The 20,210-nt window shown below is 38.0% G+C and overlaps 1 protein-coding gene across 2 annotated transcripts in view; it reads left to right on the top strand.

Moving 5' to 3' along the window:
• OSBPL10 (oxysterol binding protein like 10) overlaps nt 1–20,210 on the top strand; it is a 136,868-nt gene that overhangs the window by 36,223 nt on the left and 80,435 nt on the right. For both annotated transcript variants that reach the window (XM_064704713.1, XM_064704712.1), the window contains 2 exons: nt 18,015–18,196; nt 19,906–19,985. In XM_064704713.1, coding sequence (XP_064560783.1) covers nt 18,058–18,196; nt 19,906–19,985 — 219 coding nt within the window. In that variant the 5' untranslated portion in view covers nt 18,015–18,057. The remainder of the gene's footprint in view (nt 1–18,014; nt 18,197–19,905; nt 19,986–20,210) is intronic.

Here is a 20,210-nt window from a genome sequence, read left to right as displayed (position 1 = left end):
AACTCTGAAGGTCTGGCAGAGAAGTTGGTGAACTGTGATACAACCTCAGTAGAACTCTGCTGACTCAAGGCAGCTAATTGAAAATTTATGCAATAATATCCATGGATAGGATGTGGTTATGCTTTGAACCTCATTGCATTGCATTATTGTAATACAGTACAGTCAGTATCTTTCTTTGTCAGGATCTTGTTCTTAAAAAGTTGACTTCAACAAAGTAGCTTCTGAATATTGAAAAGATGTCAAATTGAAATCTAATGGGTCTGAAAACAAACTAGGAGTAGTCTAGAATATATTTGAAAATTTTTCTGTCATTTAAAAACATAAATGAAGTGCTTACCAGTTCTTAACATAACATGTACTGAGAAAAAAAAGAAGAATCTTACATAGTATGGCTATCTTTATTAATACAGTTACTTCCTTTTGTAGATCACTATGTAAAATTCAATTAAAAAAAATTAACTGTGTAATCATGCTATACTTCTCTACCTACCCTTCTGTTGCCAGTACCTGTGTTCTCTTTTGTTTTTTTCGAGCTGTTTTGAACATCCTAAGTCATGTCTGTGATTCCATATTCTGTTTGTAAAAACTACATTTATAATTGAGGCTGATGCAAGTCCTGTCCAGTTAAGTCTGTGTATACATTTAATACTTACCAGGCATCGTGCAGTGTATCTGCAATTGTTCCCCACCCAGTATGGAATGCACTTTACTGTGCCAAGTGAAGTCATCATCAGGGAGATAGTACAAGGGATCTGGAGGCTGCTGATAAAATGTGTAGTTCATAATTTTGTTTTCTGTTCCTTCTTTTCTCTCTGGGAGGCCACTTTAATCCAAACATGCTATTGAGGCTTATTTCAGAATTATCTCTTCTCCTCCCAAGTCCCAAATTGCACTGGTTAGGGGAAAATTGATAATTTTCCCTAGAAGTGAAAGCTGGGGCACCTGATCTGGGAGTAGTTCTGTCTAGTTGGGTCTCTGCTCCTGGATGAGAAAAACACATCCAGAGACTGGAACACCAGAAACTTCTAATTCCTTGTTTTTCTTCTGTCATTAAATATCTTACTAACAGGACTGCCAGTTTTCCCTCCAGTTGTTACACGTTGATAGTAAAAACCCTAGTGAAAATGTAATTATGCTGGGAAAAGCACTGGTGCACTTATCCTTCTTTTCTAATTAAGATACTAATTTAGAGTTGATAGTCATAGGAAGCTGTGAGAACAGCCAGTATCTTAAAGCAGAGCTCACAAATGTGAGGATGGGTTGCAGTGAGACTTGATAACCTGTGGGCTGTGACAGCCACGTTCAGCTGCTCTGTCCTTGCCAGGGGGTCAGGGGCTCAAACTGCTAATTTGGTTCTGCAGCTTTCCAGTGCTTTCCCAGCCTTTGTGCCCATACCCTGTGCTGCTTAGGGGGTGTGGGCAGGTGATGCCCACATTCCTCACGCTCAGGAGTGTTTTGCTGTGCTGGTTTGTGCTGGCTGCTCTGGTGTGCTCGGCCTGGGGTTCATCTGCGCCTCTGAGCTCACTGCTGAGAGCTTTCAGCTGTTCTGGGCTGATTCACAGCCCCTGGGCCCAAAGGGTAGATGGCAGGCATGGCTTGGCTTGCTTCATTCAGTGCTTTAAATGCTGTTGGCCAAAGGAAATCCTGTGACAGATACTGTAGTTTTGCTGTGCTCTGAACCAAAAGGCTGGCAGATTATTCAAAATGTATCTCAGGGTTTCCTGTAGCACACGGTGCTCCTGTCTGTGAGGGAGAAGTATTGGAAGTGTCTCCCTGGGCTTTGACCCCTTTTTTAGAGGGGTCAGATGGCTGTGAAAACTGGTGGGAGGCTGAGGTGGCTGCTCTTTGGGCATGGGGTTTCTAGTGGGAATCCCGGAGTTGAGAGATGAGCTGCAGAAAATAGCTGGGCTGTCTAAGCAGACTGGAGCAGCTTACAACTGCTCATCACTTAGGTTCTTATCTTTCCTCTATGCTAGTTTTTAAATGGAGGAATTAAAGCCTTGAGGAGAAGAGCTGAGCAGCTGCCAGCTGCAGTCTTGCTCCTTGAGTTGAACAAACAGGTTGGCAGTGCAATATTAAGCTTTTCTGCAGGATCAGATAAATGATATGAATCTGTCTGTCCTCCTTTCCATGTTCTGAGGATCTCTCTCTTTCCCATTTATTTGATCTTGCTTTTTGATACTGTGACAGCAAGTATACGGGGGAGTAGTGCTATAAGAGATGGACTGAGGAGAAGAAAACATTTGAAAGTAAGGAGATCAGATATGAAAATATTACAGGTGCTAAAAATTAGAGGTAGATGAGCTGTGACCTTAGGTTCCAGAGAGGTGGCTAATGACATGATGCTTTTTGTAGGTTTGATTCCCCCTAAAAATTGATTTTTCGAAAGTGGCACTTGAACAGATTGAGCACAAGAGGCGGAAATAGGTGTTTTAAATGAGAAAGCTGGAAAGCTTAGTGGAACTGTCTCTGGTAATAGAGAAAGCAGCTGGTATAGGCAAAAATATGTTGCAGTTTCTCACAGATATTTTTTACTTGTGATGGTGTCAGGACACCAGGAACAGATGTCTGAGAGACTGAAAATACCTACTCTGAACTCTCATGTTCAGTTTTATCTTTCATTGAATAATTCCTTCAACTGGATTTAATTATTAGAATGCTGATTTGCCTGCTTTTTAACAGAAAATTAATAGAATTATAAAATTAACTTGGTTCTGGAAATGTGAAAACAATTTCTACTCTGGCTATTTATTTATTTATTGCCTCTGTTTGTTTTGTGCTTACATTCTGGTTTGTTGGTGGTGTTGTCTTCTGTTAGGTACTTGGATTCTTGGATGGATCTCTTCTGTTTATAGGAGTATTTTACACTTGTGAGTTGATTAATGCACTCCCCTTGTACCTCCTTTCCGTACACGTGCCAACAGTGGGTTCAAAGGTTCACTTAAATTGTGTCATGATTATAATGCTGAAGGAAAAAAATCAAACTACCTTTTGTCTTTTCCTTCACAGAAAATGTTCAGCTTCTTGAAATCCCTGCCATAGAATTTTTTTCCTGAAATACTTTTTGTGTGTTATCTGCTTTTTCATTCTTTCAAATACTGCATAGGAGGCAAGCTGGCTACTGCAGTTCTAACAGCAAGCATGAGGTTTACTCTTAGAGGAGTTTAAGAATATGCCTAAAAGTGTTGCTGGTGTTTTAGTCTGCTGTTAAGTCTTTCCTCCAACTAATTTGTGGGTGTTTTGGTGTTTGATTGTGGTTTTTTTGTGTGTGGGTTTTTTTTTTTTTTTTTTTTTGTTTTTTTTTTTTTTTTGTACACTGTTCTTTTATCATGCTGTCTGCTTCTCAGTGCTCAAAATGAAATGAAAAGCAGAGAAAGGTACCTTGTCAAATGCTGCAGTGCAGGACCAGTGTGAGTACTGAGGAGTGTGGTGAAGGCAGGTAGTAGGGTACCAAAGAGCACTGCAGAGCAGGGATGACCTTCAAATGTCAAATCTCTGGTAAGAAAGAGACTTAACAGCTTGTGCTCCATAAAGTGAATGAATGCTGCTTTACAATGTTTTATTTTGAGAAATAGTAAGTTTTTGAAATGGCTGTTAAAAAAAATGCATCTCTCTGTAGTTCGAATTTTCAGTTGAAATGCTTCTTTTTGGACTTCTCCCCACTCTCTTTTTTTTTTCTACCCTACCCTTTTTACCCTACCCTTTTTTTACTTGAGCATTTCTGATTGTAATCTGGATATCTCAGATACAGTGAGCAAGAGGAGTTTTTGGTTTTTTTTGGGGAAGGAAGAAGTGGAAATAAATCATATGTTGCCTATTTGTGGTGTCAGGTAAGAGAAACTATCAGCTAAGGAGCAACATCTATTGAGACTGTTTGCAAACAGTTGATAACATTTGATAAACTAAAAAAAGGCTACAGACAAGTGGAGAAGTAGAGAAGTACTTAACACACCATTGATTTTTTAATCATAATTAGGGACAAGAAAAAAGCTAGATGGAAGAAGTCTTTAAACTACACTTGCAGGAAAGACATTGAAATAAATTCTGGGTCATTACTGAAGAGAACTTAGTGTGGTTGAGTAATTTTAGTTGCTTCTGTTTTTTAAAGCTATGGACTTCTGTTTACTGAAGGAAAACATACAGCTTATGTCTGCTAGTTGAGGAAATGGTTATGCTATAATAACTTCCCTTCTTCCAAATCTCCCCGTAGCATTTCATTATTATAATTGTGGAGTTTTGTGAAAAAGTTTGAAATGTAACCAACCACATATTTGCCTAAATATGTGATGTAACCTAAATGTTCAGGCACTAAAAGTAAGATTTGGGGTTTCAGCTGTTACTAGAACCATTAAACTTCAAGTCTAATAGATATCTCACAGCTTGATGTTACAATCTGTCATGTGGAAAAAAGCCTGCTGTTCTGCTATATTTAAGTAAGTTTTTACCTTTAGCTAAAGGGGAGAGCACAAGCCTGACCTGAGAGACTATAAACACCTGAAGTTGACCTAGAAGCAGACTCTAAGAGATGTTTTATTTGTCTCATTAAGTTAGTTCATTGTTCCATAGTTTTATCTTTTCCAGGCCTTTCATTCTGCCTTATGCCATTGATAAGCAGAGACATTGTCAGCATGTTTAAAATAATTTGATTTTGCTATAATATTGTCATTATTGGCCTAATTTCTTCAATACCCATGTACTATTTTATTTCAAAAGGGAAGAATCTAAACTTTCCTTTTGAAGCTGTTCGTTCATAGCTGTTCATAGCTCAAAAGTTCATAGTTTCAGTTATGACAAAGGAGTTATTTTTGTGTGGGAGGGTGGATTAGATCAGAAATTCCCAAATTGTTTTTAATAGTAGCGTGATCGTAACCATATGAATGACAGCAGAAATTGTTAAGCTTAAAAAAAGTTACTAGTGAGTTTGACCTTTGCAGAACAGACTGATTGCTTTTGTATTAAGAATGGCATCAAATTTTATTTGAAAGTACCTGCCAGCTGATCAGCCACTATGACTCTTCTCCGTCATTCAGTAAGATGCAACAAGAGAATTGACAGAAACATATGTAGTGTAATGTAGGAGGCTCCTGAAAAAAGGAGTTTTGTAATTTTAAAATGTGAGCACAGGCGAAATTATTTTGGCAGGACTGAGTGGTGTAAATTGTTACTATCAGGTTTTTTGACTAAGATTCTTAGTGAAGTAGTTGTTATTGTGGGGCAGGCTCTGTTTTCAGCCTGGGAAAAAGTAGTTGCACATCATTGAGTAAAAGCTTCCTTGCCAGGAGTTTTGGGTAGTTGAAAGTTGGTAATGGGGCAGCAAGTGAGTTTCTCTGTGCTGTCAAGTCAGGACTGCTATGTATAATCACAAATGCATGTGACCTTGTTGTGGGTGAGTAGAATATGCACCTCGTTCGAAAGAGAGAAGCAGCAGTACGTTTAACTGAGGCAAAATAATAAATTGACAGAGTTAAATGAATTTGATGGAATTAAAAAAGGTTTGGCAATGGTTTGACAAGGTTCAATAAGCTTGATGGCAAAGTTCATCTTATTAATTACTGAATGGAAGAAATATACACAGGAAAGTTGAAATAGAATCAAGTTGGAATGATTCACATGTAGACCAGAGATGCAAAGAGAAATGAGGACCCTCATGTTATGTCACAGCATTCAGAGAGAACCCCTTTGCTTTCTTAACTCCTTATGGAGAATATGTGGAGCTGGATCCAATCTAAGTCTCAGACTTGGACAAAAATTGATCTGTAATGGAATTATCTGTACAGTATCTATAATAATATTAGGCAGCTATGTGGCTTGGCAATGTTTCATTAGCGTTAACTCAGCATGCTATCATTCTGTCTCCAAGAATCTGTCCCACGTAAGGGATCTCTCTGCTTTGTGTAAGGAAGGATCTCTTGGTCAGGTAAGGAATCTTAAACCTTGAAAGGCATCCCTGCTCAAGGGGAGAGTCACCTTGCACTTCAGCTGCAGTTCAGGGACAGCTCCAGTTGGATCCATCCTCATAGGAATATTTATGCAGTGAAGTTGTTGGCTGCTTGGCAATTGTGTATACTAGATGGGTGTCTTCATTTTAGCTGTTGTTATGTGCTTTGATTCCTTGCATTTTTGGGTTTTGATCCACCTTTAGAAATATTTTTCTCAAGGCACCTTCACTCACTTATACCTGAGCCAGGAGCTTTCCAGCTCACAGGTTCACCACAGGGCATGAGACCTGGAGCTTCTTAGTCAGCCTGTACCAAATTACGGCCTGGGATCAAGTATCCGCACAGACCTACAGCTGAAAATACTGACAATACAATGATTTCCATGTGATGTTTGTAGTTGCAGAGGAATTTTGTTGTTGTTGTTGTTTTGGGTTTTTTTCGGCTGTATGCGTGACTCTGCAAGGTTTCACTTCTACCCAAAGACTGACCTGGCTGTGTTATTCTGAATCCAGCTCCTGAATCCAGCTCTCATTCCTGGGTTGGTGCTGTACTGGGATGTGTTGCTGTGTGCTGCTGCTGGGCAGTGATGGGGACAGAGCAGGAGCTCTGCATGACATCAAATAGGAGAGGCTGGTTCAGCTAAACTAGGTTTTTAAAGAGCAAGCCAGTAATTTTTCCTTGAGAAGGGGGAGAGAGAATTTACAACTGATTTCACTTGTGCTTTTTAAGGGCTGCCTTTTAAACTTTGCCCAAATATGTGATGTAACTCTTCACTGAGATTTTTGACGAATGGTTGCTGTTTATTTTGCACCATTGCTGTGGACTGTGGTGTAAACATGTTTAAGCCTAAATTAAGTGATTGGAGTTTGGAGATATAAGTTGGACTCATATCTTAAGTTTAACTTTCTTTTTCACCCCTTCATTTTAGTTAACTGATCTTATATTGAGAAATACCAAATCTATTTCACGAATTTTCTTCAGTAAAGTAGTTTTGGAATGGAATTGTTCACATAGAATGGAAGCAATGATAAGAGGATGTCTGTGCTGATTTCCTAAGTCTTCATCCATGGAGATTATAGAAAATGTAAATAAGATTAAATATAGTTTTTGAAAGGGTTTTAGTTTCCAGGGGAGTGTCACATTCTTTAGAATTTCATATCAGTAACTTGAACAGAATTAAATAGCTCTGAAATTGGTGGGAAGTAGCAAAAGCCCTCAATTTTCACTAACCTAATAATTAGCCTAATGTACATATAATCTGGTGCAGAAGAGTGTTTTGCTCTGAATGGTGGTTGGAAGTCTAGCTATTGAAGTGCTTTTTTAGACTGCAGTGTCAAATGATTCTTCAGACTTCTGTTTATTTAGTTTTAGGTAGATTTAATGAAAACCTTTTTGGCACATGCCATTGCCAAACTGTTCTGCCTGTCTGCTCCTTCATCCCTCCACTTCATTTCCTCTCTAGATTGTTTCTTGCCTGTTGGCAGCAGAGTGGTTGTAGTAAAACTGATGTTCTGTCTCAATGAATCATGACATGTGACTGTTCTAATTAATTTTCAGCAACATATTTCTTGAAAACTTGTAGGTTGGTGACATCTTTTTATTAAGACAGTTTATGAATCCTATCTAAACCTTATATTTCATGTTCAAAAATAAAAAATGAGGGCAAAGAGAAGTAATAGTGAAGATAGTTCAGTGATTTAGCTATTTAGTTCAATAATTACTATGTACAAAATAGTGCTGTTAGAATAGAATTTTTAGTAGAGTTGCATTGTCTTTCCTCTGAGGTTTTGCATTGTGTGTAAAAGCAACCTTGGTTTCCAGTAAGCAGTAAAAATGAATTTGAAAGAACTCCAATGGCCATTTTGCTTGCATTGACATTTAGTCCTTTTTATTTATGTGCAGGTCAACTCCCTGAAGATTCCTAATTTAGCACTACAGGCTGTTATTGTTGAGTATGGGACTATATTCACCTGTGAGGAACATTAGAGTTTACCTACATAGATAATTTCCCTGCCTTTTAACGCTGAGGCCAAATAGTTTGGGCTGAGATAACAGACTCCTTTTGTCTCTGTAATTGGCTTAAGACACGACTCGAATGATACTCCTAATTTCTGTACTCTCATTGTTAAATTGAACAAACAGCAGTACTTGAAAGTAGCTGAACTACTCTGCAGCTGCTGTAATTGAAGCTAGAGCAGTCTTGTAATTTGAGCTACTTCTATTTGCAGTCTTTGCTGTCTGTTTTGTGGCCTGATTACCTGAATAGTTTGCTTGATATTCATGCCTGGAGGTGTTAGGCCATCTCCTGGTTTGTCATCCAGTCCTTGTCTCCTTCTCAGTGTCAGCATTTGTGCTCTTGTCCAGGGTCACTCCTTGTGCTTTTGTTGTTTGTTTCATAAATATTTCAGTCCCTGAAAGTATTTTATCTCCAGGTGAAATCCTAACTAGCATCGGGTCTGGCATAAAAAGGTGGGGTCATGCAGGTTTTCTCGTAGCTGAGTGCTTTTCTGTATACAGTCTGTATTTTTGGCAGCAAAAGACAGCTCCAAAAATCTACAGATGTATTAAGGTGCTTCTCCTAGATGGGACATAATATTCAATAACAGTAATTGTTGGAGAAGAGAGGGGAAGAGTCGGAAGTTGCAAGTCAGGGGAACATAAACCAACTTCACCTCTGCAATAAGGGTTCAGTTCATGACTGGTACGTCATAAGAGGGAAGTGATAATAAAGCTTAGGATCAGTGGAAGATAGGGTGTGTGAGTCTGTGAGGGTTTACTGCTTCCTTCATGCATTTTATGACCTGCTAGTAAAGTAGTTCAGAGGGCAAGCTCTAGTTGCTGAGGTGAAGGAGAGGATTGTAGGTATATTTCAACCAAATATAAGTTTTCTGTTCAACAGCCTTTTTCAGGGGTGTTTGTGTTTGAGATTTCTAAAATTCAGTAGCTGCAAGTTGTAGAGAAATTGGATTACAGATGATAGTATTCTGAGATGGAACTGTGATTTAGGCCTGGCTGACTCACATCAATTCAGTGGGATGTGGTTTTCTTTAAACTCTGTTCCATGGTAATTCCAGGCTCTGAGACTGTGTATTATGGGGACATTATGTTAGGTGGCTGAATTTACTGCAAGTCTCTCATTATATTTCATGAGAACCAAGCTGTCAAATAAATATATTTGAGTCATTTGTGGATATTGTAAAAGCAAGTAGCAGAAAGACCAAGCAAAGGTCGCATCTTCTCTAGTCAATCCGTGAAGTCTCCTCCAGGATGTGACAGGTAGGAGACAGAAATCTCCATAAAATACTGCCCTTGGTCAAATATCACTTCATTATTGATTTGTCTTCATATATTGCCATCTTGGAAGTGTGTTCTGTGTGTCTGTGCATATCCCTACTTAAAGGAGAGAATGTTGAAAGAATAATACATGGTAGTGTCAGTCACTGTTGGACTCATTAGTGCTCTAAGCAGCTGCCTTCCCAGTGGCTGCCTTCAGTGCTGCCTTCTTTTTGATTACTTTCCCTCAGATTTGGTATTTAGTTTATTGGAGAATTGTATTTTTTGGTATGTCAGGCCAACTTCTAAACTGTTTATTTAATTCTGTATTTTTTATAAGTATTTAATGAAAGATGAATGGATGCTAGGCAGCAGGCGATTTTTGATGTGAAGTGTGCTTGCCAAACCTGTCAGATCTTTTGAAATGTTATTACAGAAAGTGTCAAGCAAAAAAGTGACATGTTTTTTCAGAAGGTCGAATATTTCTGTACTGCTTGCAAATTTTGGTTGGGCAATAAGATTCCTTCCAGAGCTGGTGTAATTCTGGGAGGTGTTTGGAGCTGTGTGGTAATGCAGCTGTTTGCTCAACAGTAGTTTTGATAACTGCTAATGTGACTAGAGGGATTTACAAATATTGGTATGTAAAAGCTTCTTTCATAAGCTAGGTATAATTGATTGTCTCATTACATATACATATTTTTTGTTTATTTTGGGGAAGAAACTCAATTTTTTTCCTGGGTTTTTTTGTGTGTCCCCCTTACCCCCAGTATTTAAGTTTGGGGTTTTTTAATATGTTTTTGCTTTTGGATTGTCTTAGTGATTTGTTACAAAAATGAAAGCAATTTTTTTTTTTTTGTCATTTACCTACTGACTCTCACAAAGTTTGCTAATAAAGTCTTCTAACAGTTGTTTCTCTGGATATTCTTAAGGTACTTTGCAACTAGAATATTCCTTGACTAACTACTTGCATTCTACTTCTTTGCATCCTCTTGAGGATGACTAGGTGAAAGCTAAACATCTGAATGTAAAGCCCAATTTAGCTAGATGTAGGGATGCCAGAAGAAAGTGAAGCATTTGATTTCTCATAGCTGCCTTGTTTACTGGTGGTATTTTTATTGCTAGTTGTGACAGAACAATATTGCACTCAGACTTGGAGCAGAGAAGCAGTTGTCCATACAGGCTGCAAAGTAGGTTTCTGTAATTTTACTTTCTCGAAGGAGCAAAGCCTTGCTCCTGGATAAAGTAGAAAGGTGGGACTGGGAGAAGATGGACCAGACAGCTTCCTTCCTTTTGGTGTCCTGGTGATTGCAGACAGCTCCTGTGGGCTTGGCTTCAGTGAGAACCAGTTTAGCTACTGAGCTTTGTGCCACACAGAGCACTGCCTTCCCCTCTGATGGGGAATGAAGTTGGTGTGTGTACAACTAATTTTCTCGTGTATGTTTCCTTGATCTTGTGTTAGAATCTCATAGAATTGTGTCTTTTTAAAGGTTACCATCCTTTCATTACATGCAGATCATTAGAAGTGACATGTAAGTACTTGGTTCTTGTTTAGGTTTGGGTCTTCATTGTTTTTCTTATGAAGGAAAGCATATTTTCCTGCCTGGAAGCTCTGTTTTCAATCTGTGACCTGAATCAAGCTGGGTAATAACATTTCCAGAATTCAAATTACAGCAGCCTGTTTATTCTCCCAGTTATATCTCTTTTCTCTTGACCTGCAATATGAGAATTTCAATCTGCTTAATTGTTAAGTAGTAGTGAGTTTGGAACAAAGAAAAGGAGGGTGGCAAGGATTACTGGTAGTAATCACACTCCAGCCCAGTGTGAAGAGCTGTGAGCTGTAGGTGCTGTTAATGGTATCAAACTCAACTGTGTACCTTTTGTTTGTTTGTCCCAAAATTGCAATTGCAACCCCTCAGCATGGCCATGTTGTACTGAAGCATGGATTAGTATGATGAATGTACTTCTCCACAATTCTCTATGAATTCAGAGCCTGATGGGTACAAATGGATGTGTTATTTTTAGCCTATTCTTCCTCCCTCTTTCCTAAAAAGCAACCCCTAAGCAATTTTTAATGTTTATCCTTACTGTAGTCTCTTTTTCTGTAAAATCTGGGCAACGTATCCATTTGTCACTACAGAGAATGTAAAGTAGAGAAAGAGAGAAAGTTCAGACAGTTGAAAATAATTGGCATTGCAAGCAGAGGTTGATGACCTGATGAGCTGGTCAGTAGCAATTGTTTCTTCACTGATAAAGAAGTGACATTCTGGTTCATAAAGAGGGCTTGGTGGGGCTTGACAAGACAGGAAAGGAGATTTCTCTTAATATTTTATTTGTGTGAGAATTCCACAGATTTTAAAGTCATGAAAGGTCTGATCAGCAAAAATGAACCATTCATCTGTTAGCTGTGGATAATACTTCCTCTGTTTCCTAACTGCATTTTAGATGCTGAACACCTCTAAAAGTATCAAGGAAATTGTAGTTCATCGTGACTGAATTCCAGTGATGCTGAAAAATTACTGTTCTAAAAATTCAGTTTTCATACAGAGATGCTTGAAGTCAGTAAAGGTGTTAATGAATACTGTGATTCTTACACTTTCCTATGTTAAAAAATGATAAATTGAGGAATCTCAGTGCAGACAGGGTGGTAGAACTATTGAAATGTAAGCATGTTCTCCTGATTATCAGTCTTTAAATGACAACTTTGGAGATAAATTTTAATAATTAAGTCCTTGGCTGTGGAATGTATGCTTTCTATGCTTTATCTTTACCGGCTTGAATAATTCCATTAGTTTTATGGATCAAGGTAAAAATGGAAAAAAAGAAGCTCTTGTATGAATATGGTGTACAGGATGTCCTAATAAGATACAGTTTCCTAAAAATGAAACATTTCTGTGTGACATCTTACTCAGTTACAGGAGCCATAAAGTTTGCTTTTGTTTGACACAGTAATTTATTTTATATCCTACAGTTCTTATATATTTTTAAACTACTTCTAAAAAAGGAAGAAAATTACAGAATAGTTTGATTCCTTATTCTTGAAAATCTTCCTTTAGAGGGATATGGAATCAGTGATCAATATGTGTTGGCAGTGACTGGGGGGAGATTGGAATGGAGCAAAAGGAAAACATGTTTGGAAACTCAGAAATGTTAAGAAGAGTGGTTGAAGAAGAAGGTAGTGAAATTCCTCTGTTGTGAGCTGCTTCTGTTCTTGAGTTAATTTGGTGCTGAAGTATTGAGTAGATCATAGTATTTGTCACATTGTCTGGAATGATGAGTTCAGTGGTCTGAGAAGGGAAAATGCATGAATTGTTACTATTCCAGTGTGTGCCTGTCAGGGTCTTCTAAGTCTGAGTGAATACTGTCCTGTTTCAAATAAATGTATTTTATTTAAACAATTTGCATTTTTATGGCTAAAGGAAAATAAAAAGCAGATCATAAAGTATGTATTGTGAGATTGGTTTAGGAGAAAAGATGTCTGCAGAAGACCTAAAGTGGTGTTTTAGAAAGAAAAGTTCCTCTATGCATCAGTGAGTTAAGTAACTGGGGAAAAAATCTCCAAAAAGGTGAAACCAAGCTAGCCTGCTGTAGAAGCAACCCAGCATCCCTCTCCATCCAGAAGTACTTGCTGTGTTAGGTCATGATATAATGAAAACGATTTTGTTCTGGAAATTATGGAGAATTGGAAGATTTTTGTCATCAGTCAGCAGCATTTGTCTGTGCTAGTGTGCAATATTTGGACATCCATACAATTTTAAACATAAAGCCTGGGATTAGACAGGGTCCAGCTATTAAGCATGGACTCCAGCACTGGCTCCCTTTATGAACCCAAGGACATGATTAATGCAAAGCTGCTTTCCAAAAGAGTTGAGGTTCCTCCAGAAGATTGTGTCAGAAATTGAAGATCTGACTGGGACTGTCGTTGTCCAGCTGTAAATGTCTATAAAAAACCTCTGTCACATTATGGATTCAAACTGGAAGTTGTACAAAATCTGGTCCAGAAAACTGACTTAAGTGGGAAAGAAGGGTGTAAGGAATATTCAAATTGCTAGGAATGCATTACACAGTGGAAAGATTTAGCAATCCTACACTGAAAATTTATTTGGATTACAAAGTAGTGAAAACATGGGTTCAGATAGTTGTTTTGTGAGATGTGTTCAGAATAAGGGAAGAAAAGGAGAAACTTGTTTTGAGGTGTTTTGTTCTGTTGGGAGCCTAATTTTGGGTGCGTTGCAGGTTTGCATCCAAGTGGCAGCTTCAAGGAGCAGTGCGCCATGTTATGATGTGTAATTAAATGATGAAATACATAGAGATGTGATTTATTTTTTATTATTTACTAACTAAAGTATTCATTTCCACTGGAGAATAAGGAAATGATTAATTTACCTTGATGTGGGAAAATTAAAATTCTTTAATCCAGTGAGTTGAGCAAATTATGTGGGAAATATTTGTATCATGTGCTTCTGATAATTATGTGTGGCTTCTAAAATATTTTAAAAAAATTTTTATTGCCTCAAATCTGTTATACTGCTGAAATGTCAGTTTTTCTCATGGAAGACCTGTTAAGCTGCTGTTGTTTGTTGACAAGCTCTAGAGGTAGAGCATTTTCATGTCCTGCTATACTACCAGCATTTTATCGCTCTTTAAAGCATAGTCACTGCTTTTTCTTAAAGTCTTCTTGAATAGGGAACTAATAATAAATTATTGTAATACTCTATAATTATATGAACATGTTATATTCATTAGTCTAATAAATGCTCTTATTAGTGGAAGCAAACCCAGTTGAAATACTTTTTTAATACAGTGTTTGACCCTTCCCTTCTAAGAATTCTGAAGGCAACATGTTCCACTTCCTAGCATATCACACTTGTTCTGCTTGACATTTTAATTTTTTTTTTAAATGGCTATAAATGAATGAGTGAATGGATGAAGGGCATGGTGAAACATAACTTTAATTAAGACAATTGTAGAATTTGTAAGACTTAGGACTTATGCAGAGAGGGCATAAATTTTGAAATATGGGAAGTAAAAGAGAAAGAAACTGCCATATTGACAAACTCCTGAGTGACTTAAAGTAGCAATTCTGGTCATGTCAGACTTAAGTTCTGCAGAGTGTGGTGAATGTTTTCTCTTGTAATTCATGTCAGTTGGTAATGGCTCTGCATTTGGTTGGAATGGCATAGAGGGAGTATCCTGATGGATCTCAGGAGCTTAAGGGAAGCTGGGCCAGAGGAAGCTTTTAGTTTCTGAATGGATTTGAATCTGAAGTGAGAAATTCATTGGCTCTTCATTTGTGAAGCCTGCATTTTCTTGCCTGAAAGAAATTTTGCCTGTCCATTTTGAACTGTGCTTAAGCAGTTAAAACTGCTTAAAATATGCTTAAGTGGTGATTTTCTACCTTTTATCTGGATGATTTTCTACCTTTCCTCTTTTAAAGACTATTAATTTTAAAAAAAGGTATTCTGGTTTAGAATAACAGAAAAATCCAGGTGTCCTTTGGAAGTGTCTTTCAGTAACAGTTGTTTCACAATTTCTCTGTAACACTGATTTTTCCTGTTGAGAAGTATGACATAACTGGGCTCTGCCACCTTCTGCCTGACTGTTTTCTAAAGAGTACATTTGTTTTCATCATTGGTATCTAAGATTTAATTACAGAAATGTGACATCATGGGTAAATGTGAGCAAGGCCAGTAGAGCAGTGAGGATGAGGTGGCCAGGTGGATCAGTTGCAGAGAGGTTAGTGCTGTTATTTCCCTGGTAGGCAGAACAAATGATTTTTAGAAGTTAAAAGAGATCTCTGTCCTTTTGATTCAGCTGCACAGTGCTTCTAAAATGGGACATGTACCCTGCTCTTCTACTTTATATGTGTAATGCTTTTCCATCCTCAGTTAATGAAGACTCTGGTCTTCATTTCTTGTGTGTTTTTGTGATGGTCTGAACTGGGTCATCATTTGGTCTGTGATGCGAGAAAATGTTTTTGAAAGCTGCTCCTGTTTTTCCTACCTCTTTGTGTTCCTCTCTCCTCCACCTCCTTTGTATGAAACCTTGCACTGCTTGATTTGACATTTAATTCCTTATTCCTTCTCCTGGCTCTTTCTATCCTTTTAGCAGTTTTCAAAGTGTGTTATCTCCCTGCTTCTTTGTGAGGCTATAGTTGTCTGTGCAGTTTATTCTTGTCTTTTTCTGTGATACCACTGTGTGAAAGGTGAAGAGGGGAGTTGCACATCAAACCATAATCTTTGGAAAGGAAATGCTTGATTCTGTGTGATGTGAACAGTGTCATGGCCAAAATGCTTGTGAAAAGTTTCTGATTCTTTTGGGACAAGAAAGAAGGCAGGATACTTGAGGGTGATGTGAAGACTTCTGAAAACTGGTTACCTTTTTCTTTCTTAAAAATACTGCTTGATTTCTAAATTGCTTGCTTTTGCAGGCTTCTAAGACATCATCACAAAAAAACTTAAGGTACAAGGCCAGTGGTGATGTTCTGGTTTTCTGAGACTGTACATAAAACAGGTTGTGGTTGGCTAGAAATCCAGTTAGCACTACTGCTGTAGCAGTGATAACAAGGATGTGGAAGGATGCAGTGTCTGCATTTGGGAATTTGCAGAAGTTGCTGCTGTCTGATGTCATTATGCTGGTAAAGGTATTATTCTGTACTCGAATGGCTGGTTTCCTTCCCTGGGGTAGCTTTAAGCCAATGCAAAGTCCATTTTTGTGGAGCTTACAGTCATTCTGGGAGTGCTTTGCTGGTCTAGCATGCAGAAGTTTCTGAGCTGAAGTGCTCGTAGTGTTTATGTAACTTAATAGATTCTGTTCTAATAGACTCAGAGGAACTTTTTTCTCCAAATCCTTTGGTCTGAATAGGAGAAGAAGTTACTTTTTTCTTACCTCTCTTTTTCTTGCCTTTTTTTTTTCTCCTCTAGCTGTTGTTCCTCCTTTTGTTAATTGTAGAGCTGCACTTTAGTAACCACAATGGTGATTTCCAGGGTAGTAATCGATTAAAAAATGGCCAAATAACCAAGGCTGAAATAAATTATTTGTACCTGAACAATAAAAGGACAATGAAATTATAATGAGGATGGCATGGGCTCGGAATGAACATCACTACATATAAAGTCCAGACTTGTTTGCTGAGCTCAGAGATGATGGGGAGAAGCATTAGCTCTAGGGTCAAGCTACTGTGTCATTTTCTCAGGGGCGTGGCATCACTTCAGTCTAGTGCTCTGCTTTTTCTCTTGAGTATGTAACAGATGTTCCCAGAATATCTGGGAAAATGAGAAGGAGCAGAATTAAAATTTACCATGAAATATGCAAGTCTGACTTTTAAAAAAAATGTTTTCCAAATCTGCTGTTTTCCCCTCCAGTTAAGTGCATCGTTGTCTCCTACTAATCAATCTGGAGAGAGAAACTGCTTATTAAGGGGAAGAGTAGTATTGTAAAATCATTTAAAAATCAAACACAGCAGGAAGGTTATGAACTGGTACAATACAAGTCAGTAAGGTAATAGCAAATTCTGGTAGTTTCCTTTTAGGGCATCCTTATTTCTAACACTACTATTGAAAATTGAAAATTCAGCTTCCATTCCTCAACCTTTTTTGTGTTGAAGATAACCTGCAGAGGGAAAGTGTTGTGCTGCTACATGATTACAAAAGAGAGGCTTTCCATTTGTTTCTTGAGGAAAAGGATGCAGAAGGACTTGTGGGAGATGGAGTCAGGGGAAAAGTGAAGGGTGTGGTGGTGCACTAGCTTAAAATTCTTTGGGACAGGGTTGTTAATCTGTAACAATTGAAAGAGAATTTGATCTTTGCTCAGATGTGAAGGCAGTGGCAGGAGAGAGTTAGGCATAACTGCAGCAAAGGAAGGGATCCCAAGCAAAATGTCTGAAACTCTGTAAGTCTTAGGCAGTAACTGCTTGCATCATGTCCAGGCTTATTTGGCACGAATAAAGAGAAGAGCAGACCACAACCAAGGACTACAGGCTGTGAAGATAATCCTGGAAATGTTCTGTGATGGGCAAGGTTTGTTGGAGATGTTGTCCATATGGGGATATTGTGAAGACAAAATGTGGTAACTTGAGCAAACTTGGGATAGACAAAGCAATAGAAGTCTAAATAACCGTAGTTTTTGGAATATTTTACACAAATTCATATGACGTGTGGTAATCTTATCTTAGAGAAACAGTAACAAATATTGTGTGTTAGTGGGGTTAGCCAGATTGTTAGGGGTGGTTTTTTAGAAGCAGCTAAGGGGGGCTACCTACATTTGTGTGATCTTTGGTCTAGTCTGTTGAGGATTATAGTAGACTGACCTTCATGTGAGCCAGGAGGCTGCTGTCTGTTCCCTCTTGGTCAAGTGTTAGTGTTAAATAATTGTTCTGTGTGATAGTATAAAAGATTTCCAGAGGGAAATGAAATTTAGGATCTGTGCTATTGTGAAGGAAGGGTTCATTTGTGGGAAAAAAGAAATGTTTTCAATTCTTGAGGCTGACACGCCATCTTTGAAATGCCTTCGCTTTCATTTAGTGCACTTGGGCAACCCAGATAGTTTATTTTTGTTTGTATGATCTTTCAGTCTTAGGTGTTGGTTTATTGTGAAATGGCTTGTGTTATGAATAAAGGAATAGATCATCTACCCCTGAAAAACCAAACCTAATAACAGTACCTTATAAAATTGTAATTACAAAAATTACTTTAACCTCCTATGTATATTTATGATCTTGATTTAAGATCAATCTGTGCCCTTTGTTCGGTAAATGCATGAAAAGCTTCTGTGGAAATACTGTATGCTTGTAATTTCTTTGCACAGGTACTTTGTGCTGGACTTTGAGACGGGGATTCTGCAGTATTTCATGAATGAACAAACTAAAAACCAGAGCCCAAAGCCACGAGGAGCCTTGTCTTTAGCTGGAGCCATCATATCGCCCAGTGATGAAGTGCCACACATGATGGTGGTCTACTCTGCTAATGGAGAGATGTACAAGCTGAGAGGTACAGTGCTGCTCACAGTGCCTGCTGAATTGTTCTTCTCTTCCACTCCCACTTCTGCATCTCTCATGTCTCATTTCCCTGTGCTGTCAGAAAGTAGTGGCTATCCAGCTCTGGTATTACACAGTATATTTTAAAACACGATGGAGGAGTAATCTGGAGTTAAGTACATGTGACTTTAAAATATATAGACTTTCAGGGCTGGAAGGTACCTCAAGGTGGCTTCTGTAATCTGTTACACTGGCATTTTCATTGAATGCTGTATCTTATTTGCTTCCAAAGGATGAAAAAGGTGCTTTCATTGCTTCCACAGCATAACATTTGTTTTCTAGTACTGTTCTTCTCTGCCACCATTCTGCAGATAATGTGCAGTAATGAATCTGATGATGGGTCAGAGAAGGGAAAAATGCCAGTGAGGGGTTGCTGAGATATTATGTTCTTATCAGTCTTGGAGTAGTTGAATGCTCCTGTGACATAAAATGTTCTCTTCCCTTGTTCCCAAGTATAAGACAAACAATACAGGGTATATATGAGTTACTTTAGAATATTTACAAAAAGGAAGAAAAAAAAATGGCAGTGTTCTGATTTTAAGGTATTTTCAGTATGGTTGATTGATCATGATGCTTCCAGGTCAAGCTAATTTATTAAAAAAACCTGTTATCTAAAAGAAAAGATAGACAATGCAGTGTAACAGAAGTATTCTTAGTTTTATTCTGACCACAGTTTACCAGTTGTCCAGCAGCACTGAGCATGCAGGAGTCCCCTGTGCTGCATTGTGTTGCTCTTTCATACACAGAACTGAATTCAGAAACAACCAGGGAGAATTTCTGATAAAATGCTTTGAAAGTTGCACAGCTAGAAATCATGAGCACTTGTGTTTCATTATGCTTTTCAATCACTTGAAATTATCAAATGCTTACAATATGCTGCTTTTAATTTAATGATGTCTGTGAATTTGATTAAAATCAGTAAACAGTTTTTATGCTGAGTCAATAACCATTAAGATACTCAATAGCAGAGGAAGTAAGAGAAAATATTTACTGAAATTATCAACTCTGTATTGCTGTTCTTAATTAGGTTTCCTGTAGTAGTAGTTTAGGGAAAAACAAAAGCCTTTCTCCTAAACAGACTTGGTATATTACACAGGAGCCATCTGAGAGGAGACAAACTCCTCAATAATTTTTAAGGCTGGTTTTTAAAGATGTGTGGGGAAAATTCCTATGTCTTTAAGTTGCATGTGAATGACATGGGTTTAGAGAGAGATATAGTTGAACTCTATTACAAGAGAAGCACTTAAGTATCTGGGGAACTGGTAGCTTGTCTGGTAGCTGATTGACAGCCTGAGTGTAGAGCTTTTATGGATTTAAATGCTGTAGTGTGTCCTTCACAAAGACAGACAAATAAAACAAAAGTGGCTGAAAAATTTTGAACAAAGTAGTCTTCTTGAGGTAGGTAGTTCTGCATTTGCTAACATGTGGAAGAGATAACTATGAAGAAGACTCATAAGCTTATTTCTTCCAACTTGCCTCTTAAGTACAGGTTTAGATGTGTGGCACTGAAAAACTTAAGTGTTTTTATGTAGCATAAATTAGGATTTATACTGCATCCTAATCAATAATTAATCTTTCCCCCTCTGCCCTGCTCTGTCACCTCTTGGGCAAAAGAGTATTGATTTATGTGTGATTGCCTGCATTTTCTTGTTTCTGTTCTAGCTGCTGATGCAAAGGAGAAACAGTACTGGATAACTCAGCTTCGATCCTGTGCCAAACATCACAAGGAAAGTGATTCTAAGGTAAATAATTAAGAGTGAGAAGTAGCTATTATGTTTTAAGTGGAGTAGGTGAAGAACAGTATAGCCTGGATAATTGACTGCTGTTATTAGTGGGTTGATGTTCAGAGGGTTTTGAGTAAAAGCAGCAAGTTGTCATTTGTCAGTAATGGAGCAGGATAAGTCAGTTTGGGTGATCCTAATAAATAAACGTTTTCCTGTTTATGACAAATTAGTAAAGTGCATAGT

Source organism: Zonotrichia leucophrys, chromosome 2 (assembly GCF_028769735.1).
Source record: "Zonotrichia leucophrys gambelii isolate GWCS_2022_RI chromosome 2, RI_Zleu_2.0, whole genome shotgun sequence".
In the NCBI taxonomy this organism is placed as follows: Eukaryota; Metazoa; Chordata; class Aves; order Passeriformes; family Passerellidae; genus Zonotrichia; species Zonotrichia leucophrys.
Note: the sequence above shows the minus strand (reverse complement) of the source record. Positions and strands in the feature narration are given on the sequence as shown.